This window comes from Glycine max, chromosome 14 (genome assembly GCF_000004515.6).
Source record: "Glycine max cultivar Williams 82 chromosome 14, Glycine_max_v4.0, whole genome shotgun sequence".
NCBI lineage: Eukaryota > Viridiplantae > Streptophyta > Magnoliopsida > Fabales > Fabaceae > Glycine > Glycine max.
This window is the reverse complement of record NC_038250.2, coordinates 4665388-4690138: the sequence shown is the minus strand read 5'-3', so window position 1 is coordinate 4690138 and position 24751 is coordinate 4665388. Positions and strand designations below refer to the sequence as shown.

General features: G+C 31.9%; 2 protein-coding genes and 1 pseudogene across 3 annotated transcripts; 1 reads left to right on the top strand and 2 right to left on the bottom strand.

Annotated features, from left to right (window-relative positions):
• Positions 1 to 966: 966 nt before the first annotated feature.
• Positions 967 to 5618, bottom strand: LOC100819720 (CTD nuclear envelope phosphatase 1 homolog). Its single transcript, XM_014767129.2, has 6 exons — positions 4977 to 5618; positions 3543 to 3671; positions 3342 to 3459; positions 3161 to 3242; positions 1520 to 1673; positions 967 to 1399 (listed from the first exon to the last, which is right to left on the bottom strand). Exons 1-6 carry the CDS (start codon positions 5277 to 5279, stop codon positions 1265 to 1267), a joined length of 921 nt encoding a protein of 306 aa, XP_014622615.2. The 5' UTR covers positions 5280 to 5618; the 3' UTR covers positions 967 to 1264.
• A 7276-nt stretch (positions 5619 to 12894) lies between these two features.
• LOC100795722 (dual specificity tyrosine-phosphorylation-regulated kinase mbk-1) lies at positions 12895 to 17642 on the bottom strand. 2 transcript variants are annotated; one of them, XM_003544035.5, is made up of 7 exons: positions 17141 to 17642; positions 15758 to 16625; positions 15155 to 15434; positions 14805 to 14912; positions 14273 to 14551; positions 13935 to 14078; positions 12895 to 13330 (listed from the first exon to the last, which is right to left on the bottom strand). In XM_003544035.5, the coding sequence occupies exons 1-7, from the start codon at positions 17418 to 17420 to the stop codon at positions 13157 to 13159; spliced, it is 2133 nt and encodes a 710-aa protein (XP_003544083.1). In that variant the 5' UTR covers positions 17421 to 17642; the 3' UTR covers positions 12895 to 13156. The 2 variants fall into 2 exon arrangements, with proteins under 2 accessions (XP_003544083.1, XP_040865195.1); XM_041009261.1 differs by lacking the exon at positions 15758 to 16625 and having other exon boundaries at positions 17128 to 17640.
• A 5526-nt stretch (positions 17643 to 23168) lies between these two features.
• LOC102663240 (protein SMAX1-LIKE 8-like) lies at positions 23169 to 24636 on the top strand (annotated as a pseudogene).
• The last annotated feature ends 115 nt before the right edge of the window (positions 24637 to 24751 follow it).

Below are 24751 nucleotides of genomic sequence, written 5' to 3'. Positions count from 1 at the left end.
GTATGCGGATACCATATCGAACAGTTAATTAATCTACTTCGAGTTGGGGGCAAGACTACTTTTAAGTGGCTAAGCTCTTTCGACTGAGTTAATAAAATAATTTTGATTATTTTATACAGGTTCAATTCCCAGAAGGGCTAAATAGTAAGTTCACTGTGAAAAAAATACATGATTATCTTTATACAGTTGAACGCAACTTCATACTACCTACTCAAGGTAAAATACGACTGCCTCTGTTGTCAAATATATATATATAAAAAAAACATCTTTTAAGTTAAATTTAAATATAAATAAATCTAACTAATTCCATTTTAATTGATAATATCTTTCTAAAAATCCATTCATTTAATTATAATTTAATTTTCAAACTCTTTTATATTCATAATATTAAGTTTCAATGAAAACACATTATAGAAATAATTTTATTTTTTACGAATAAAATTAAATGAGATTAATTAACTTTCTTAATATAAAATTAATTAATTTTATTTATATATGAATTCATAGAAAATAGAAATTTTCACACAAGTCAAAAGAAAAAATCCTGCAACTCCAGGCTAGCACACAATAAGGAGGAGGAATAACAAATTTTTTTCTTTTTCCAGAGGCCAATCATACCTACCTAACACCAAAATAATTCTCCCAACTCACCCAAGAAAAAAAAAAAGCTACACTAGCCAATATGCCATAGACTTTTGACTTTGTGAGCAGCACAATAACGTCAATCTGAGTTATTAAGGATACTACTAGCTCCAAACGTTAGATTTCTCATAAATTACATAAATTATGCTAACGACCAAGACTATAAAGTACAGATAATCACAGATCACTTCAAGCTTTCTTGAACTCATTAAAGCAATTGACCCTGACTAAAGAAAATAAAAAAGCGAATCATTTATGCAGTTAGTTAGCTTTAATTTATTTTACATGCTTCACTAGCTGGTCATAACAAACTTTGCAACGTAATGAATGTTTAAACTGTTAATTATTGATAATTGATAATTTTACAATGGACTAACGAGATACTTTCCAACAGACTGCAAGCCTATAAACAAGAATCAGAATTCTGGCAATCTACATACACAAGTGGTGAACTGATTTGACATCCAAGAAGCAGAGCATTTGAAACCCTTAGGCAATCCAAAAACAAATTGATGCTATACAAAAAATCTATTTCAACCAATCAGCAGCTGCCCTTCCAGCAAAACAACTAAGAATTTCACCAAAAAGAAAACAGAGAGCTTAATGGCAAACTAGTTTAATCCTACAAAGTCCAACTGGAAGCTGGAATCCCTTGTTTCTGGAACCAATCAGGCATGTGGAACTTTTCATAGAGGAAAGGTCTTACATCATTCTGCTCAGAAAGTTGCTTGAGAAGTGGAAGAATGACATCTAGAAGCTGTTACACATCAAAATACAGGAGATGATGGTGAGCAATTCATCAAAGTATCAGATGAGTGATTTATTTTATTTTAAGCATTGGTGGTCTTAAATTTCAATAGCACAGATCTTTGCACACCTGGGTGTCATGTGGTTGCCCAGCAGAAAATGGAATGCACGGAATTCCATTCACCGGTTGCAATACAAAGCTGAAAGGATTATTGTCTACAATAACAATGCGACAAAGATCCTTTGAGATGCAGGTAAGATCCTTGACATGCTCCCGATATTCCCTGCAAGCAAACAGCATTTATAAGAATGCTTGTACAAATTCATCCAGCAGAATCCATTCTGAACTTCAAACTCAAGCACATACACCCCAAAATAACTTTAAAATTCCAGAAATGATGCAGATTATTTAATAACATTTAAAAAACTACAAAGAAAATCCTCGCAGACTGAAAATACTGTGAACAGAAACAATTAAATTTTAAGTTTGTAATATCAATGGTACATACAAACCAGTCTGGTGTGAACAACAGTCGGTTGTTATGGTTTGTTAGCATGATTTCAGCTGTTGAATTTATATTGAGCCCAAAAAGAAAAAGTAAATCCAAATTCAATTGTGACCTTGATTATGCAGAACATAGTTCAGAACTGAGAGAAATGCAAAAGCGTAGAAATTTAATCCCATGCATTACTCAAGTGGTTATGATGGGTAGGGATTTGGGTAGAGCTCTAGAGTTTGGGTGCGGTAACAACTCCAATTATATCAAAAATGAAATCATAGACAAAACATCCAAAAGTCAGTTAGGATAAACTTCTCGACAAATATTTATAGGAAAAGAAAATATAATGAACCAAACATCTCGCGTAAGCTAAAATCATTATATGCACTTCAATTAATGAAGTTTGATGAAAGAGTTATTGAAAAATTTGAGGTGCATAAGTTGATTTTTAACATGAGAAGTTAGATCATTCTACCTCCTTGATTCATTTTATTTTCTTTAGAAGTGCTTAATGAGAAAATTTTCCAAACTGGCTCTATACAGTTTTGTCCCTCTCAAAAAGATTCTGGTAAAACCAACAAAAGAATCAAGACATTTAGCCAGAAAATCCAAAGCATGTAATCCCTCAGGACTTTGAAGATATTACAAAAGCCAGCCAAATGTTTTTTTTTCTGCGGAAAGCATAACAATAAAAATGACCACAAGATGTACCATTCTTTGAGACTTGTATACACTCTACTAATTTAAGTAAGATCACTCGCACACACACACACACATATCTAGTATAAATGATAGAATAATATCATAAACATAAATATATAGCTGGAAAAGAAAAAAAGAAAATTTTAGAAACAATTAAAGAGAATAATTGCTGCACAGTTCTTCTATAACAGCACAAAACTTTCGTCCATTTAGCTATGCAGCACACTGCAGTCAAATTTAGCAGATGCTCATAAGCTCATTCGGTCCAAAAGTGTCCAGCATTATTATATGAATGCAACAAATTTGCACCAAATATCAATTTTTGTGGGTGGTTTATCAGTTTTGTAAAGATTCAATGACCGACCCTCCAACTTATAGAGAAGACAGGCATAGACCATGAAAGCATGGGCTGGTACCAGAAAAACAAGGAATAAAGAACCATAACTAAAAATAAAATGAACTATAATATTAATTCACATATAGTTGGCTGGCTACCAACCATGATGTAAACAGAAAGATTAATTACATAAAACAGAATACTGGATTTGAAACAAGGTAGATGCACTTACGTGCTAATTGTTGAGGGCCGATAAAGTCGTAGACTGAATCGATTTTCCACATCTATTCTGTCAACAAGGGGTCTAGCATAGCCTGTGAGAATTTACAGGCATATGTCATTCAGAAATGTTGAACATAATTCCCGAAAGATGAATATGCACAAGTGCAGCAGCTTAGTATTTTGGGACAAACCTTCAAGACCAGCTGTAAACAGCACCATGTCAGCAAATTCACTGAGTTGCTTTAAAAATTCCTTCAACCCAGGGCGTTCAAATACTGTAACATAATTGATTTTTTTGCCTTCTCCTTCCTTGAAAATCCAACATGATCAAGTGAGGATATAATATTATAGTTGTCGACAAGCAATCAGATGCAAATTACAAAGTAACTTACCTTGTCTATCGATACACATTCCAGCTCAAACCAATTCAAACCACCTTCGATTGCTTGAGTCCGTAGAGCAGCTGGCAAACTTGATGTCTCATATGCACATACCAGTGTTTCATCTAAGTCCAGCACAACCTACAAGTGCACATATAAGATCAAAATCTACATTAGCAACAGGAAAAGAGGAAGCAACAAAAGAAAATTACTAAAGAATGATATCATTAACATTCTTCTAACAGCTCATCAATAGAATACACCTTATACCACTTTTTCATTCTTCTTTTCTGACTAACAAAATAAATTCAAACCGGTATATTTTGCATACCAAATTTGGGCATTTGCAAGTGTGTGCCAAGGGTAAATGTAAAGACATGAAAATTAAAACAAAATAACAACTCAACGAGAGAAGCTACATGCAAATAGCATGGTTGAAACATGTGTACATGAATAAAACGGAGTCAGATTGTGATAAAAACGCAGAAACTACTGTGAGTAGCTTCTGCTTGGACACACGTAAAGCTTGGAATCCAAACATGTGGTAAATATAAATGAGGAAGTTTTCGAAACACATCACCGTATATTACAATTTACAAGCAAACTAAGGAATCAGTACAGCAGACAGCAATATAACAACAAATCATAAATCCCTCCATCATAAAAATCCAAAACACAAGGGGCTTTAAGCTGAACTGCATATGTTGCAACAAGAGTGACTCAACTCTCTAAGGCAAGCAACAGAAATCAGTACACAACCAAACCCAGAGGACAAGCTTCTACAGTCTCATTCCAAATGTCCCCAAACATGAGAAAGACATTTCTAATGTTTTGTCTTCTGCCTTAGATGCTTCCAAAAACCCTTTGAGTTCATGAAAGCCAACCATTTTCCACTTTGAGCAAGTCAACAAGACCATCCCAATAAACTTTATAAATATGCATGTTCAAGTAAAACCAAAACCAAAACGAAACCAGAACATCCAGCTAATGTTCAAGTTTAAGCAAAATCCAAACACAAAAACAAGAAACAAGGAAACTAAAAAAAAAAAGGGTACAAAAACAATAAGACAACAACGAAGTTTGAAGTATAGACAAAAGACAAAACAAATCATCCTCATCCCCGAAACACAGATTCACCCGTATAACAGGCACAGTGATCTTTATCAACTACAAACAAGTCTTCCCATTCACCTCCTTAGATATGCAAATTTCAGCATCCTTCTCAAACCCTACTCAGATCAGAGCCAAAGTCAAAAGTTTTTATTTTTTTAAAAAAAAGACACTAAAATCCTGAAATGAAAAACTGAAGCACTAGTTATATTATATTCAACACAAAAGGAATTAACCAATTAATCCTCGAATAAAACACTTTTTTTTTCTTCTCACTAAACACAAAAACAGAGAAAACAATTAAAAAAGAAAAGAAGTGGTTGGTTGCTACGGTACCGTGAGTTTTGGGACGGGATGATCGGCGGGGGAATAATCAAGTGGTGAGATTTCGAGGGCGGAGGGAGGAGGCGAATCGTGTTCAGCAATCTCAACGGAGGGAAGAGGTTTGAAGGAAGAGGAAGAGGAAGAAGCGTTTGAAGAAGAAGAAGAATTAGAAGAGAAAGAGAGTAGAGGGTAGTGACCTAAGGCTCTTATAATCTGGAAGAAGATCTGAAAGAAGAAGGCCAACCAACTCAACAGTGCCCTCCACACTTGCTGAGTCCGAGGCGAGTACACCTCCGCCTGAGTCAACTCGCCCATATTCCCCCAAAACAAAAACCTAACCAACGATCGATCGATCGATGCAAATTGATTATTAATCTCTTGCGTTGCGATTGTGCCGTGCTGCTTACGGGGTGTTTCGATTCTCTCTCTCTTTTGCGTGTGAGTGATTTTCAGAGAGATGTTGTGGTCATGGTGGTGCTTCGACGAGGTCTAGAGAGAGAGAGGGAAAGGAAAAGGGCTACGGAGATTGACGCACGCGCTGCGGTTGCGCGTGAGGTCTTTGGTGGCGCGTTAGTCAGAGATGGCCTTCTAGCTTTTTCTGTATTTTGGATGTTTTTGCTTTTTCTGCGGTCATGGGAGATTCATTGACTACGATTAATAGGGTCGAAAATGGAAATGGCCTTCTTATTAGTATTGAATTTTATTTGTTATCAATAACAATTTTAGTCCTTAATTCGAGAACTTAAACGTAAAATTAGGGATTCTCTAAAAAAAACATGAATTTTGGAATTAAATTGATTATTTAATAAAAATTAAAATAAATTGATTTCATAATGAAAACCCTACAAACATTTAAGTTTTAAAGAATTATTTTAATTTATTTTAGGTTTTGTTTGGTAAAATTAGGTGAAAAATGAAAAATAAAAAATAAAAGGAAAGTTTAAAACTAAAAAGTTAACTTATTAAATTATATTACCAATTATCTATATACAAGCAACATAGTATAAATTATTAAAATTAAGAAAAGTGATGATTACATTTAATATTATCATAAATTTAAATTTTATCCTGAAAGTATTCTTAACTTTAAATGTGTGGTGATGGGTAATCTCATTTAATATTAAAAATTATAGTGTGAAGTGTACTAAATAGAGTTAGTAATAAATTAAGGATATAAAAATCATTTAATTATGAATAAGTTTGAAAATTAATCATTGTTATTTATTGTTAGGATAAAAAAAATACTATTTATTGCTTATATATAAAATGGGAGGTATTAATATTTAGTAAAACTAGCTACGGAAATAAATGGAAATATAAAGTACAAAAATAGAATTTATTTTTAAAAAATAATTAAAAAGTTTGATAAAATATATTAAGGATAAAAAAAACTATAAACTAAAAATTAATATTTTAAAAAAATACTATTTTAAGTAACATATTTTAAAATGTTAAAAATTTAAAAAAATATTTATTTAACAAATAGTTAAATATATTTTTCAGCTAATAAAAAATTAAAATACCTTGTTTAACATCATCTTATTTTCAAGACTAATATTCCATCAAGATGCAAATTAGGGAGTAATAAACAGCAACATATTGTTTTTTTTATATATAAAAAAAAGCAACATATGCGGGTAATGTATTTAATTAAATAATGCAGCGCAGGGATGAGGGGACACAAAGGGTGGTAATGATTGATAATTGAGGCAATGTCCGAAAAGGCGCGTGAGGGGGAGGATGAACGAAAGAAGTAACAAATGATAAATAAAGAATAGGAAGCTATGGCCTATGGGGATAATGAATAAACCCAATAAGAAAAGACAATCTTTGAGTCTTTAAAGAGTCTGTCCTTCTTCTTCAAATTATTAAATTACATGGACTCACAGACACAACACGACTCAGGATCTCAAAACTCAAAAGATTGTTGCAGCAATTGGTTCTGATCAAATTTGAAACTAAATTAATTTTTTCAACGTTTTAATAACATTTAACTGTGTGCAAAAAGCTTTAGAAGTATGTCATCACATTCAAAATAAATAATGTTGTGACAAGTTAAACTAGTCTTCTTTTTGTTTTTAAAGAAGAAATTTGATATAAATTTACTCTTTATTCATAAACAAATAGGTATGAAACAACCTTGGTGTTTTGTATTTTTATATTTGGAAATTAAAAATGATATTAAAAAATTATAATAATTGACGCATGTTATTCAACTAATTAATTTAAATTCCTTTAACACAACTTTAGTGTTTAATTACGGTGAATATGATCTTTAGTTATTCAATAGTTATGGAGAAATTTTCTTTAAACTTTGAAGTAAAATTATCATTAACTAACAAACAATATTCATAGTTTTTCTTATAGTCTTTTTTTTATGAAATTCAAAGTCTGTGTTGGAAATTTGTTAGGTTATGCTTTTCCCCTTTAAATAGTAAAATCCACAATAAAGATATGGTACAATTAGCCTAACATGTACATGATACTAGTTGAATAAGAATAAGTGCCTCATATTTTAGATATCTACAAATTACAAATACTCCAGGTTTTTTTTTTCGTCTTTCTCTTCCTATTGCATTAGTACTAATAAATTCAATCACTTATTTCTTCTTCTTTTTTTTTATCTCTCTCAAGATGTAGACACTTAAGGGGTGACTATGAGAAGAATTTGAGTTGCCTTTGGTGAAAAAAGAGAATCATTATTTATTCTTTTGAATACACTTTTTATTATTGACCAAAAATTATTGAAAATTATAAACTTTAAGGGATCTTACTTTTTGAATCTCTTATTTTGTATTTTTAATAAATTTTAATTAATAGTAAGTAAGTGTGTGTTAAAAATAATATTTTAAAAGTTTATTGTTGACACTTCTCCTTAATTTTGACAACAAATTATAATGACTTTTGTATTTCTTATGTTGAAACTTAAAATTTAAAATATACTTATTAAATAAAAATTAATTTCAAAAGTTTATAGTGTTAACTTTTTTTTTTTTACCGTCGTATCTAGTTTAAGTTTTAGGGGTCACCAGGTAGAGCGAAATAAAGTATAAAAAAAATGAATGAAATGAGCAATAAAAATTTGTACAATCCACACTTTTACTTTTTACTTAATTGAAAACTTTCATCTATTTTCATTTCACATTCAAAAAGATAATTTTGTTATTTATAATAATATTCAAAATAATATTTTTTATTGATAAATAAATATTCAATTTTTAAATATCATTTTCTATATACAAGACTAGAAAATTATGTAATCAAATAATTTCATATTTTCAAGCAGAATTGACAATAACAAAGTCTATAAATAGTTGGGCTTCTAGTCTTCAGTAAAGAAAAAAAGATAAAAATATTCATTTATTTTTCAACTCATTAAAAAAGACAAATGATATATTATTTCTTTATCAAATCATAAATTTTATAATATTTATATTTTTTTCTTTTTTTCTCTCTAAGTATTTTATGGCATAATAGATGTTCATAAAATATTTTTCATTCAAAAATTCTCCAAAACGTCACGTGTGTATTACTCCCTCTATACTTATATTTAAATAAAAATAACTAATTTTATAATGATAGTGAGTTGATATTATTTAATTTTATTAATATCAAATAAAAAATAAATTTATTTTTAAAATATTCTTTATTGGAATGTATTATTGTGAATTAAAAAAGTTATTAAAAATAAAATTATAATTAAATGAAAAATATTTTTAAAATAATATCATTAAATAAAAATAAAATTTATTTATATTTAAGATGAACATAATTTTTATTTATTTAATTATATGCAAATGTAAGAATAACTCATAAGTGAAGTAAGTGTTTTCTGTTCCGTCAGTGGTCAACGTTGTTGGTAATTGGATCAGACTTGAATGCAGTGGACAGTGGTGCCATCAAGATCTTTATAGTATGGTCGTTGAAAATCATTAAAATGGTAGATATGCCACTATTTATGACTCAAAACTGAAAACATCATCTTCCTTTTTCAATTAGTACAGCTTCCTTTCTCAATTAGTACTAGTACATTCTTTCTTTTCTCGTGTAGCCTTGAATTCACGTTGCATCTCTTTATATTTTAAATTAATATTTTTTAAATTTTTAATTTATAGTACTTCTTTTGTTATCTTACTTAATATTTGTGTATAAATGACAAAATCACAATTTAGTAATAATTTTTTTATTTTCAAATTTTATAAAATTAAAGAATTAAAACATATATTTTATATTTAATTTTTTTTATTGCTAATAAAACAAATCTTTCTACTTGATATAATATTCTCTTTTATATATATAGTAAAAATATTTCATTTGTTAGGAAAACACTTATCCCATCAACTCATGATGGATCATTTTATTGAGTTAGGTTATTAATTTTTACGGTATTATTTAACTCATTTAATAAGCAAGTCAAGTTGAATTGACTCATTTTTTAAAAAAAATTTGACAAATTAATTCATTTCTTGTTTTTTATAGTGAAAAAGGACTAAAATGAGTGAAATGAATAGTAAAATGAGATAAGATTCATACTTTTACACTTTTATTTTAAGGTGAATTTTAGGGTGAACCACTTGATAAGTGGTCCATAATGAATCATAATTCTTAATCATTATATCAATGTTATTACCATAGGTCTATTCACACTAAATCCCCCAAACCCTTGCAACAACTCCCTTGACCACCTTTGTCGTTATTGGCAACGACGTTTTTTTCCTTCCTTACCTCCACCTTGTCTCTTTTTTCTCCATCTCTTTAGCTTTTTTTTCCCTTTCCCTTGCCATGAGGGGTCGATGCGTGGATAGATCCACACCGAAACCAATGCCTCGAAATTCTTACATTTCTATTTTCTTTTAGAGGTTAAAGCGTTTTCACCACAAAGAGGAGCATGGAGAGAAATTTGGAGCTACTAATGTCACTTTGAGATTCATACATGAACAGATGAAACCGTCAAAGTCTTGCCCATAAATGTTTCCCATTGTGATAATTATTACTCTTGTTCTTAACCCAAGACCTAGATTCATACCTAGATATGTTTGTGAGTGATAGAGAAATGAACATCAAAGAGAAGCAGAGACAGATAGATGACACTGAAAGGGGAACATGTAGTGGTGACGTCGTCGCCGTCTCGTTCCTCTTCACAGACTTGGCATCTATGTTGGGATTGTATCTAAGAGGTCTAGTCGAGCCCATCTTTTTTTTCAACTGTATAGAAATGGAACAAGAAATTAGGGAAGGGGAGGGAACAAACTAGTGCTCCTTTGGGTTGATAAATGCGACTTTATTAGCTAATGTGGATGTGAATATGCTTATGAATGCGATGGTGACATATGAGGGGCCGTTAGAGAATGGGAGGGGGAGGTGGTAGTTGTTGTTGTAGACAGAGGAGTCTTCATGGAGAATAGAGAGGAGGTGGGAGGGGTCTGAGGTGGGGGTCATGGGTTTTGAAATGCCTTCGGCGATAGAGAACAATGATAAAAAAAAATCTGTCAAGAGGAGGCTAAAAGATCCAGTAAGCTAATTTATGATAATAGATCAATCTAACAACTGACAATTATTGTCCATAATGGATTGCCTTGATAGGTGGTCCAGCGAAATAATGATCATACTTTAAATCAAAATTCTATCTCAATTTATTTTCATTTAATTTCATTTCATTCCACCGAACACTATTAGGTAAGTAAGGTTGACTTACTTTGATATCACAGTTTAGGACAGGTTATCATTCTTACGAGGCCATGTCTCTTAGTTGTTGGATTTTATGGGCCAGACCCAAGCCTCGTTCGAATGTTTACCAAAAATTGGTCTAGTGGTTCGGTCACTAACACCCCCCTTAGTGCATGGGACCAAATGTGGCATCTCATTAAAATTTAGGCAGTTGCTTTGGACACTTAGAATTTTTGTTGGGACACCCAACAACACAGGTGAAAGGGCTAAAATGTCTTTCACCTTTTCTTTAAATACGAATCGACGATCCGTATGACTCATACGGATGGCGAACCGTATGATTCATATGAATTAATGATCCATATGTTTTCATATGACTCATACGGATCAACAACCCGTATGAATTTTTTTAAAAAATAAAAAATAAAAAAACAAAACAAAAGAACTCATACGGACAACCGTATGATTTTTTTTTTAATTTTTAATTTTTTTAAAAAAATAATAATTTTTTTTAAAAATAATACAGATTGTTGATCCGTATGAGTTTTTTTTAAAAAAAAAATTGTTAAAAAAATTTAAAATTTTAAAATCCATATTTATAAAATTGCTAAAAATATTAAAAAAATTACACTACAAAACAAATTAAAAAAATATTTACAATTATATTTAAGAAAAAACCTACGGATCAGCAATCCGTATGAAACATACGGATTAACAATCCATAAGGCCATACAGATCAACAATTCGTATGAACCACACGGATTGTCAATCCATATGTTTTTTTTAAAAAAAAACATTATGTATTTCTTTTTCTTCGACGATGAAAAACCACCCAATTTCATTGTATATTCATAAATAACACATGTACACCGCCAGAGACAACAAACGGTCGAAATAGGAGACTAATGGAAGAAAATCACACTAAGGGAGTTAGGTTTTATGGAAAAAAATGGTACTATAAAAATAAAAAATAAAACCTGCTATTTATAACCAAAAATACACATAAGAATATTTTCAGCATTTTGAAAATCTGCTGGGTTTCTCAGCAAAAACGCTAGGTGCCCCAAGCAAATATCTAAAATTTAAAAGCCACAAGTGAAGGAGAAAGTCCAAGACATAAGCCCGTTTATCCAGAACCTCAATTATCCCTCAGTCCATTTCTCCTCATCTCATCTCGATGATCCCTCCTCATATTATGATCAAACTTTTATTTTAAATTCTTTGAATGCATATAATAATGAAATTATTTATGTGTAAAAAAAACTCATATCATGAATAATAATAATAATAATAATAATAATAATAATAATAATAATAATAATAATAAGAAGAAGAAGAAATTTTATAATAGACAAATGATACAAATCATTACTTGGATTAATGGGTGGGTAATAAAAAGACTCAAAATAAAATATATTATTTAGAACATTAAGTTTAAAAGAAGATTACAGAAGCAGCCTCAATTTAAGTGGGAAAAATGTCTTTATACTAACTTTTTTTATATTATATAAAGATACATGTATTAATTTTCATTTATTTTAAATGATCCTTTTCTTTACATTTTATAAAATTATAATTATACTTATTTTCATTTATCTTGTTTTTAAAAAAAATTGTTGACAGAATTTTAAAAATACTTATACTAATATATTTGTAAAATCTATTTTAAATTTTATATTATTAATGCTTATCCACAGAATGAAAATTTTAAAAATAATTTAAATAAAATAAACAAGTAAAATAAAAAGTTATTTAAATTTCAAAAAAATGAATAAATTTTAAAAAATGAAGAAAATTAATGACTGAAATTTAAGATGAAAGAGATAATTTTAATGAAGAAAAATCAAAAGTAATTTAATCTATGATTTGAGTGAAAAAATTGAATATAAAAGAAAATATAAAAATGATTAATAATTAAATTTTAAAAATATATAGGAAAACAAGTGATAAATAACAATAAATTCATTTTATAAGAAAGAAAAAGAAATAATAGAGGATCTTCACGTTTAAGTGAGATTTTTTTTAATAATTATAGAAATAAGGTTTAAATATCTAAATTGATGTTACTTGAGCCTCTCACCAGTAGCCCAATCTAAGAGAACTTACATTTATAAAATAATAAAGTCTGGCATTTGAATTGGCAGCACCGATCACTGAGAAAGTTCCATTGTTTTTGTAATGAAACTATATTAATCCAAATCCAGTGAATTCATAGAACCCCAGTATTATGTGACATGATGTTAGGACTTAGAACCAAATGGGGTGACATTAAAATGTTATTATGATAACCTCCCAATTCATGGAAGGCAAAAAAATAATGGGAAGAAATTCTGTACAAAGAACAAACTGTAAATCAACAGGCAAAAAAATTATACAGCATGAGACAGTGAATTCACTTGGTGTAGTTTATAAACAAACCAAAATTGTGATTGCAAGCTTTGCTATATGGGGAAAATAAGCTTTAGAGATCACGATTGATGAGGATAACTCCAATAGAATTACTGAACTCTCCACCAGAGAAAGAACTAGTAAACATAGGAAAGCCATGGATGCCTCAGTGCTTGTCTTGCAGTAGGCCTTCTTTTGGGGTTGATGCTAAGTAAGTATCTGACAAAGTCGATAAACGTAGTATCAGTGACCTGTAGGTGCTGCTCCAATGATGACTCTTCTGGAATTATGTACTCCAGTTGATCAGTCTCCTGTGCAATGTGTACAATGTTAAAGATTAGATGGAAAGAACTAAAATGAAATTTAGAAGGAGGATTCAAATTCAAATTATGCTGATGCATGAAAGGCCTTTATTTTTCTTCCCTTTATTGTGCATAACTAGTACGTGTGTATATTCCCCTTTCATTTACTCTACTTTCTCACTCAAAATAGACATACTAATCCATCTGAGCTTTTCCTCACATCAACTTTACCCTTCTCGTTCATATATTCTGAAAAAGGTGTGGATTTTCATTGGCTGCCTTTTGCAAATTTGAAATTGGCCACAATGTGGTTTAATAAGAATATAAGATTCTTTTGGTGAGAGTATAAGATTTAATCAGTGCTCATAAAGAAATTAAGAAAATGAAGAAAGATGTACTGCATTCTTGTGTTAATTAGATCATAGCATGCTCATACTTCTAGAAACAAGAAGAGAACTTTTTCCTGTTTTTTCTTTCAAATAAATGAGTCAATATGATCTGTATTCAGAAGCGAGAAGAAAATGTTTTTTCACCTATGATTTCATAAAAAAAAAACAATAAATCTTATAAAAAAAAGGAACAGCTATGAAGAGAAAAAATAGGGGGAACAAACCTCGTTTACGTAATAAATATCATATTCTTTGGTGAAGTACTTGTGCGTTTCTTGCCCTTTTACCAACATCTCCATATCAATAGAACCAAACATTCCAATCATGCGTGCTAGAATCATCACAACTGCATCATTTGGAAATAGCACCTGCAGAAGACATAAGAATTCAGGATGAGTAAATATCAAAAAATTCTTTGAAATTATGTTTATTCCTCAATTATATTAGCTTACCAAAACGAAAACCTGATTAAACTATATGAAAAAAAAAATTCCATGCTCATGTTAAAGCCATAGAAAAATATATTTCATGAATATCATAAAAAAGGCAAATTAGAACATACTTCACCAGAGCATAACTCTGCCAAGATACAGCCGAGAGACCATATATCAATCTTTTCATCATATTGAAGGCCCAACATCACTTCAGGAGCTCTATAGGATCGGGATTGTACATATAGACACAAATTGTCTGTTTGGAAGCAACTGCTTCCTAGATCAATAACCTTTATCTCACATCTTCTGTAACTTTTGATTAGAATGTTCTCTGGCTTCAGGTCACAGTGAACAATTCCCAAGCTATGCAAGTATTGCAATGCTTCCAAACATTGGCGAGTAATGAGCTGAATGAAAAGAAGGATAACAACAACCCTGATCATTTAGACAACTCTATATCTGACATGAAGCAATTCTACACAAATAGCTGAATTAACTATCTAACAATGGAAAGGCAATGTATTAATAGAAGCCACATATTGCTGAGGATCATAGGTCTGAAGGATCAAGGGTGCTTTAGACAGCTAAGTTTAGCAATATAAAGACTGAATAAGTAATCATGTGCAAGAGAACAAAAAATATTGTTCTGTTTGAACAAACCTGCAATCTGTTCAACGTAAAATATTCTTCCCCTCCAGATTCTTGCTTGAACTTCTGAAATTCGTACAAGTTTGCTTGCAGAAGTTCAGTTACAATGAATAAATGCTCCTGTGAAGTTTTAATTCAAGGTGAATTCAGACTAAATGGGATGGGAGAAGATATAGTAAGAAATGTTAATAATAAATTTCCACTAGATCATTCTGAAAGCTATATAAAAAGGATTTATTTGTGCTCTAGCTTAGTCCAAAGTTTCCCTGCTAAGCACGTATTATTTCACAAATATTTTGGATATAGCTTGACCTAGACATTTTGATCACTTAATGAAATCAATTCAGCAACATATGACATACCTGATGGTAGAAATAATCATAAAGGCGCAAAAAGTGGTGTAGATCTGCTGGGTCATGCTTATTGACAAGTTTCAGAAGCTTGATTTCATCTAAGCTTTGATCAAAAAAGTCTTTGTCGTTTTTAATGATCTTCAAGCAAACATCTATTCCTGTCTGAAGATCATGTGCCTGAACAACCCTACTGAAGGCAGCTGAACCAAGATATTCTGTTACATAATACCTTCCAGCCAAGACTGTATTTAGCACAATGGGCAGTTCCTTGTTTTCTTCAAATCCAGTCCTGTATGTGCAATAATGGATGAGAGCAAATTATACTCAAATACAATGCAAGTCTATTTAAAATACCTAAAGAGCCAGAGTGAAAAGCCAAAATTCAAATTCCACAATAAATAAATACTGAGTCAAAATCACCATGCAATTAGTTAAAGCCAACAAAGAAAAAGTTGACGGCTCAACAAGTAAAAGCCAACAAAGTTGCATTTAATTTCAAAATTTACTAATTCCTGATCTCCTACACATTCAAAATCAACTCATTCACCAGCATTAACAGGAATATTTGGCAGAAATGAAAGTTCAGGATACAAGATCATCTTTCAAGCAAACCTATTCTTTCTATGTATAATTCTCAGATCAAATACTTCGTATTCTTCCTCTTGAGTATACTTTAAGAGCTCATCATCAGTAGTATCCTCTCCATCTGCAGTAATCTCAGGATCTTGGCACTCTTCAGCTAATTCTCCACCATCTCGTGCTTTATAGGTGTCAAGTCCATTTGGTAGATCTTTTTGATTAACTTTGATAGTTAAGTCATATGGACCGTTGTACTCCTTACTGCTGTCATTTTTAGTGTAGTAGTCAAAACTTTGATTCACAGTTAGCTCTGAAGTAGAGTCAAAAGAGTTAATGTCCCCAAACTTCAGATGGATTTCCTTCAAATTAGGGTATCCGAAGTTTGTAGGATCCAAACTGCAAGAACCACCTGGACTGCTTTTGCAAAATGGAACTTCACAACTACAGGCAACAGTGTGTTTCTCAGCCTTGCCCTCTAATTCCCCTTCAAATAAGTTGTTGTTATCAACATGACAATACTCTTTTGAATAAGTAGCATTTCCATCCCTTACAGAGGAATGATTATAAAGGCATGCCTTGTCCATGAAACCACCATTACCATTTCCCTTTAATAGAAATTCTTCAGAGTTGTAAACAAGGTCCAGAGAATTGTCATGCTGATTTTCCGTTTCTGCTGTCATGACAAACTTATCTTCACTTTGACACGCAAAGAAATCCGGCCCTTCAAAACTAGGAGTCATGAAATAGTCATCATCTTTTTCATTATACCAATATGGTTCATTCTGCATTTCAAAATCATGATAATCACGTGCAGTGCCAAACTGAGATAATCTTTCAGACGAAGATGCGGAGTCATTCTGAGTCTGAGACGAGGAACGAATTCCATACGGATTTATGAATTCTGCAAAAACAACTAGGTTTTAGGATGCTCTAATCTCTGCCATAGGTGAATGACACCACTAAACCAAACTGATGTTTTTCTGGAATTACTAAATATATTTCTAACAAAAGTTGAATATTAGCATTTTTGTGTGTGTACGAAACCCAGTATTTTACTAGAGACAATCCTATTCACCCCGGATAGGACCACTGTGTTGAATCCCCTAAGTTCAGATCATAATAACTAGAATTCCTGGATACAGCATATAGCATGCAATCGAGTTGTGATCAACAAAACCAAACACACGAATTCAAATTTGGATGATAAATTTATATGATCCAAATATACAAATTAAAAACATTAAAAGAAAGCATCCGATTCAAGAATAGTAGCTAAACAACACAGTAACTAACTGTTACCGTCTCCGTTACTTCGAACAGAGAGTGATCACCAATCACTGATCAACACATGCAATTGAACATTAGCACTAAACAATTTGATTTGAATTTGAATAGTAGCTTACAACTTTGGAGTACCTGAAGAAGAAACACGAGAAGTGGGAGAACCGATGCTGACGAACTCATCGGAGCTGGATTTGGAGCAGTTGCCGTCGGCGGAGAGCTCGGATAGCCGGGAGAAGGATCGGACTCTGACCGGCGGCGGCGGTGGGACCATGGGGAAGAAGAACTTCTCGTAGTCGAAGTTTCCGAGGTCGTTGTTCTCGATGATGTCTTGTCGGAGAGCGGACTCAGCTTCCGACAAGCCATTCTTGCGCAGAAACTCTAACACTGCTTCGACGCCGTTGGACACAGCCATGGATACGACAAGACCAACTCAGAAACGTTGTTGTTGCTGATTAAGGAGGGCAGTGACATGTGAATTAAGAAACACGGAAGGGACAAAAGCGTAATAAAACGCATGGTTTATGATGTGCATGCTCTGGTAATGGTTGCAGGAGAGAGAATGAAGGTGAGATTCTGCGTGTCTCTCTTTCTCTCTCTTTGTTTTTTTGTGTAAAACATAAGCCAAACGAGGGGTGCCAATGTCTTACCAACTTTGAAATGATGAATAGAGAGAGAAAAAAAGTTTGTGAGAGGTTGCTGTTTGGTGGGTCCAGAGACGTCTTGCATTGTTCGATTTGACACGTGTAGTCATGATGGATGTCCACGTCATGTGACTGTTTTTATGTTCTGTTTTTTTTTTTCTTCTTTTATGGTGAGAAGTCAACATGGCATGGGACCATCGCGTTTTGCTTTTCTTTTTCTTTTTTTCCCTTTAGCGATTTTTATTGCTTTTCATTTCTAGAACGCGTTTTTTGGGTTACCTTCGTAGCTTTTTCTCCCTTTTTTTTCGTTGGGGAGTTCATTCTTTTTCATGAAAATATTAAATGAAAGCGTCAATAAAATTACTTGTTAGAATAATTCTGACATTTTTTTTATCTTCTAGACGTGGATTATCACTGTAAAATTGTTATATTATAAACTAATTAGAAATTATTCATCGCTAGAAAATTAAAGTTAATGGTGAAATAATTTGTTTATAATATTTAAATAATTCTAATTAAAAAAATTCTATGACTCCTAAATTAATGATAAAAAAATAGTTTGTCATTTGATCATTTATTTTTTATTGTGATTTTAAGATAACAGTTATAAAAGAAAATAAATTTCACGGTTTGTAAAGGAATGTTACAATATTAGTGGATGTATTACTTTTTTTGGTTAGACCAAATGAAGATATAGATAGCTATTATTGGATTATGTTCAGCCGCCTTAAAAATCTTCCTTATGTTTTGAATATTCTTCTTTGAGATTTTATGGTTATTTGATTGTAAAACATTTGAAATGAGCAGCATTCAGAATAACTAGACCATATAAAAGTCCAAAATGAATTAATAGAATCAAATCGGTTGCCGATATGGACAAAATGCTTTCGTAAGCAACATGGCTGGAGGCTGTGGCGCAAAGAAACTTCAAGAAGTGGCCATATAGAGATTAGAGAGTAGTATTTTTCTTTCCCGTTTTGCATATATGGATAACTCACCACCCGATTTTAGAATGGATGTGTTTTGGAGAATATGTTATGATATAATTGTGATTGTGATTATTATAAATTAAAAGAGAGAGAGAGAATTCAGAAAGAAGCAAAGATTAATAAAATTAGTAGGACCACATGCACATGTTCAATATTGAACTTTTTTACTAGTGTAACCTACTTTTGATTAGAGGGTCGATAATCAATAGCTTAGATCCACCATTTACCACAAGGTTGTTTCACAATTCTGATAATTACTAAATAAGAATTGTTTTTAACAATAAAAATAGAGTTAAAATATCTTTAAAAAGAATTATTTAGTAGTTATTCATGTTTAATTATTAAGAATTGATGTTTTTTTTTATGACTTGCAGATATAAAAAAATAAAGAATTAAAAGCAAAAAAATGTAAAAAATACGAAAAAAGATGAAGATTTTAGCACTAGGCCCAGTGACGCGCTAAGTGCGAAAGCAGACATCTGCGCTTAGCGAGCAGAGTGTGCTAAGCCTGAATACACAGACCCAAGTCTACCCAGCATAAAAAAAAGTCAAGCCAAAGAAAAATGGCACACTTAGTCTCAAAACACTCTAATACACACCTAAAGCATGAGAACTTTTCCTTAGAAAATTCTCTCATCATTTTCTCTAATTCTTAATAAGAATATAAGAAAAGTATGCATGCATCAGTTTTGGGAGTTAGACGCTCGACAAATGATAACTTCTAATAGAACTAAAAGGAACAAATATCATAATAAAATCGATGCTAGACATAAAATGATTGCATTATGTCCATGCATCTAGAATTAAAGTTTCATGCATTTTATCTATTAAATCTCTGTAAAGACATTTGGGAGATAGATAGGTAAAATAGACTTGTCATCATGAGACGTGCAAGTACTCTAACAGATGTGGGTAGGATAAATTTACGTGATTGATAAAGAAAAATAAAAAAATAATACATCTTAGTCAAATAATGTATCTTATAACATTCTCATCCCATTGAATTCTATATTTGATTATTTTGCTTCCTACTATGTTCTCTTTCTACAATTATTCGTTATTATTTATTGTTCTCTTTATTTATCTTTTACCTCTCTTTATCTCTTTTCTTATAAATTGAAAATTATACAAATGCAAAATAAAATTCCAATAAAAATTGAGACTCGAACTTCCAAGTTTTTACTATTAAAACATTAGATGAACTTGCCAAACTGTTAACAAATTCTATATACGGAACTGAGTCGCCACCCACTCCTTTCTTTTCCAGGTTGATCAATCACCACACCACACCCGCCATGGCTCGTAGAATGATTAACCTCTTTTCCCTCCTTTCATTTGTTCCCTTTACAATTATTGTTGTCCTCACCCTCCTTTTTGTCTTCTTTTTAACCCTTTTTTTCTTCTTCTATTTTTCTCTCTGGCCCTGGACAACATTTGAATTTCAAACGAGTTGCTCGTTAGTGAGGCCACACACGAAACATGCCAAGTTCTTAAAAATATGTCACTTTTATGTTAATTTAAGAGGATAAGTGACAAGAGGTAGTACATATATTGCATGGTTGAAGCTCAAAGCATATAACGTTAGCGTAACTTCCAAATAAATGTAACAGGTGAAAAATTTAGTGTCAGTTATGATTTGTGAAAAAAGTGGTCTAATTTATAACATCAGCAATTCAGCATCAATCTTTAGATTTCTTCTATAAATTGCACAAAACCTAGACTAAATATAGGCAGTAATCCATAAATGGGGTGCCAAAGTTGTTGGCAGTGTTCTTAGGTTAATAGTATTAGTATGTAACTTCAAGGTTCAAAAGCTCATGAACTTCAAAATATAAACAAATAGGGTGCATAAATGCAAATTTTGTTATGTTACTTGTAATGTTGGAAAAGGGTTATTATTCTCCATTGTCAATATTTGATTGTGTCTTTGTATGGACAAGACCCCGACCTAAATGGTCAAGTAGTATAATGACATAATCCCTAACAAAATAATTGACTTTTATTTTCTCTCACTTTTTAAAACCTAGAGCATTTCAATTAGGGGCCATGGGAATATAGTATAACATAACTAACGTATACACAACAAAGAAAAATAAACAATTGTTTGAGTCGTTCTCTGTCCCTCAGATCCATTTGAAACTGAATATTTTAAAGCGCGTAGAATCATTATTTATGATGATAATTTTTTTTTTTTGGTTTTATAATTCCGTAAATTAATTTATGTTGCTGATAATGGTGGCTTTGTGCTTAGTTAATACTTAATACTTTAATAGCTATCATGATTCCTGAATTCCCTTGTATGACTACAATAATGATTATCAACATTGGAGGTATCTTAGGATGCCCATGTTCTGAAGCACCTTGCGGAGATTGAGGAGTGGAAGAAAATAGAGCAAAAAATTGATAGCTTCCTAATCCCATTCAAAATGAAAGTGACTCAAGGAATAGTAGAAGACCAACAAAAAAAAAATAGAAATAATATTGGGTAATAATTGCTGCTTAATGTCTAATCACATATTACAATTTTGGGGTATAGTTAATTAGTTATCATCATGACCCCCCTCCCTCCCTTCCCAAGTGATGAGATCTAAGAATGGATCACTCCTAATCGACTATTGTATAAATTAGAATTATGTTTATTTGCGTTTTCCCTAAGAAAACATTATAATAATTATTTAATTTGGTGACTAAAAACTTTAAATATTTTTTCAACGCTTTAACATATCAAGTTTTAAAAATTATATATGTAACTATATGTGTAATAAAATCACCTTTTTTTATACACATGCAGAAGAAATTAGATATATAAAATTTCCCCAAAAAGTTAATTCAAATTCAACATATTGAAATGAAATTGTTGAACGGAAGTTTTACATAAAAATTTAAGGGCCTGTTTGATTTCATTAAATGTTTTGTGTTCGTTTCTATTTTTATTTTTAATGATAATAATAAATAGGAAAAATTTTGTTATTTTTTTATACAAATATTTAAAAATTAAAGTAAAATAAACATAAGATAATACTTTTTGTAATAAAAATGATTTTTTTCCATATTTTTTCAAATCAAATAAAGGTGAAGGTGATGGTTGGGAAACTGAAGGCTTAATTTTGAAGGCCCAACTCAAAACGTAAACATTTAAAATAAATAATGCCCCATGAGTTGAATTTACATATTTTGATCGAGAGTTACTATTCACAGCTATCGGTTTCTATTTTCACCTCCACTTGCTGAAATTTTTCTTATTTCCGAAAATATGATTATGTTGTACAATTTATACAAAAAAATCATATTTTCATTTCATACTTGTTGTGCTCCTCTTATTAATACATTAAAAATATGTTTTCATTGGGTATCTAATGAAAGTGTATAATGAAAATGTGTTTGCCTGAGATATCTTGGTGAGATACACAACGGAAATGTGCTTTTATGGTGTAATTTTGTTAGACACCCAACGAATGTGATTTCATTATCTCAGTAACATACTGATAGTGGGTCGACCCATTATGACCATAGTAGGTCCATTAGAATGACTTCCAGCCCTTATTGCCGAAAGACTTCCAGCAGATATGAATGGGCCTTTTTATCATTTAGTTGTTGTTGATTTTTATTACAGTTTCCCAAAAGTTACCCTAGCTAGGTATATTAAGTGATTTTGTATTCCTGAGACTTATTATGAAATGAATTGTGCATCTTTTTCTTAGTAGTTGTAGTGTAGCCTTTACCGTGCTTTACCCTAATTTAGCTAGTAGCTCTTTATCACATACACTATAGAGTCCCATTTCTGTTGTACACTTTTATCAACGAAAATGTGTTATACATTTCCGTTGAACAAATACATGCAAAAAGAAAAAATGCACCTCTCACAAAGGCTATGAAGACAAAGAAAGAAGGTAGTGGGGAAAAAAGGGTAAAGAAGTGAAGTAGGAGATGAGGGTATGAAGATGGCAGCAGGTGAAAGAGAAGGAGGAGGGGTGGGGGTGTGGGAAACTGGCAACAGGGGTAGTTTCATCCTTTAAACGAAATCTAAAAAAGAATGGGGGTGAATAGTAGTGTCATGGGTGAGAATAACAACTCCCTTTTTGAGCTCATGAGGCCCAAGTAAGTTTCAAACATTCCAAGCAATATTTTAACGGATTTTCTTCTTGTACCCAACACCATTTCTTCTACACCCAACATTTTGAGTGAAAAACTAATTTTGCTCCTGATTCATTGACGCTTAGATGTGAAGTATGGATTCCCAATCTATATGAACCTTACGGATTGCAAATCCGTATATTTATTAGCACAAATCGAAGTTGTAGAAAAAAACTAACATCCTTTGTCATTACACTGTAACACTAACCATGAACTACCAACGAATCACCGCGGCAATGCACCTCGACCAAACCAGCCACAACAAAAAAGGAGGAGCTCCACCAAAACAAAACAAAAATGAATGGTGTATGAAGAAAATAAAGAACAAACATAGGAAGAAGAATAAGTTAACATGGGTAATTTTGGAATTTTAAAAAAAATGTTGAATGTAGAAGTATGTACGGTATAGGAAGAAAATCTCATATTTCAAATGCAACATGTTCCACTTCATTTGTATGTGATGGAAGCCAGATGTCTCCCACATCTGTGATTTCTGTAACCACAGATTTGGGCTTAGGAATGTGCTCCTCTCCTACCAGCAATCAATCTAAGAAACCTTCCACTCAATATACAATGGAGCCTCCAAAGGAAATCTCAAGTTCATTTTCTTCAAAGTTTAATGTTGCTGATGGAAATATCTTGAAACATCCATCCCAGCATTTAACCTTTTTTTTTAAAAAAAAAGACTTTTGGGGACAAGTTGATGCAAGAAATCCCTAAATTCTTTTTGATGTCCTTACCAAGAAGGTTAGCTGGCAAGATGAAGCCTCAAGTGTTATCAGCAGAACAATAGCTGGCTGCCATGCAAAAAGGGTTGGAGCAAATCAAAGGGGTGATGTGTGGATGAATTTTGTGGGGCCTGATAGGAATGGTAAAAAGAAAGTTTCTGTTTCTCTAGTTAAGTTCTTGTAAGGAAGCCGGGATAATTTTTTTATGTGGATCTTTGTTCTGAAGAAATGAGAGGATGCAATGTGAAATTCAGAGGGAAGACTACTCTTGATTTTATTGTGGGTGAGTTTTGCAAGAAACGCTTCTCTGTGGTCTTCCTTGAAAATGTAGACAAGGCTGATGTGTTGGTTCAAAATAGTTTGTCCCAAGCCATCAAGACCAGAAAGCTTATTCACTCACACCGAGAAGTTGGTGTAAACAATGCAATATTTGTGACTTCTTTCTCTGGTCACCAAGCAAAGGATCCTTACAACTATTCTGAGGAAAGAATAGCAAAGGTAAAAGTGACGCCTATCAAAATAGCAGTTGAACATGTGAGTGGAGACATCAGAAGCCAAAGAGTTAGTGTGGCTGATGGTTCAATAGAGAGAATTTCCAATCTAGTTTTAGTAAATGAACGTAAGTTCATTGGTCAAATGAATTTTATGATCAGCATTTAATCTCAGACACGGCTAAAACAGCACACACAAAATCAAATTGGTATTTAGATTTGAATCTTCCAGCTGAAGACACTGAAATGGAAGATGGAAACTTGGAACATGCCTCAACTGAGAACCAAAACCTTTGGTTGCAAGATTTGTATGACCAGGTTGATGAAACAGTGGTTTTTAAACCTTTTAATTTTGATGAACTTGCGGATAGAGTGGTGAAAGTTATGACAAGTAGCTTCCACAAAACTATTGGATCAGAGTGTGCATTACAGATAGTGTCAGAAGTCATGGACCAATTGCTTGCAGCTGCATATGTCTCAGACAGAGGTAAAGACAATGAAAATTGGGTAGAAGAAGTTCTCTGTGGAGGATTTACAGAAGTACAGAGAAGGCACAACCTTACTGCTAGTTCCATTGTGAAACTTTTTACATGTTCGCATCAAGCATCAAGTGAATACCTTCTTCCAAGTATTACAATGGAATGAATTCCTGTTAGAAAATGTTGCTCCAATTTGGATGTATAATTTAGCTGTAGCACATAGTTAAACTTATTCTAGCCAACACAACTATAATTTTTCTGTTTTTTTTTAATCTAAATGA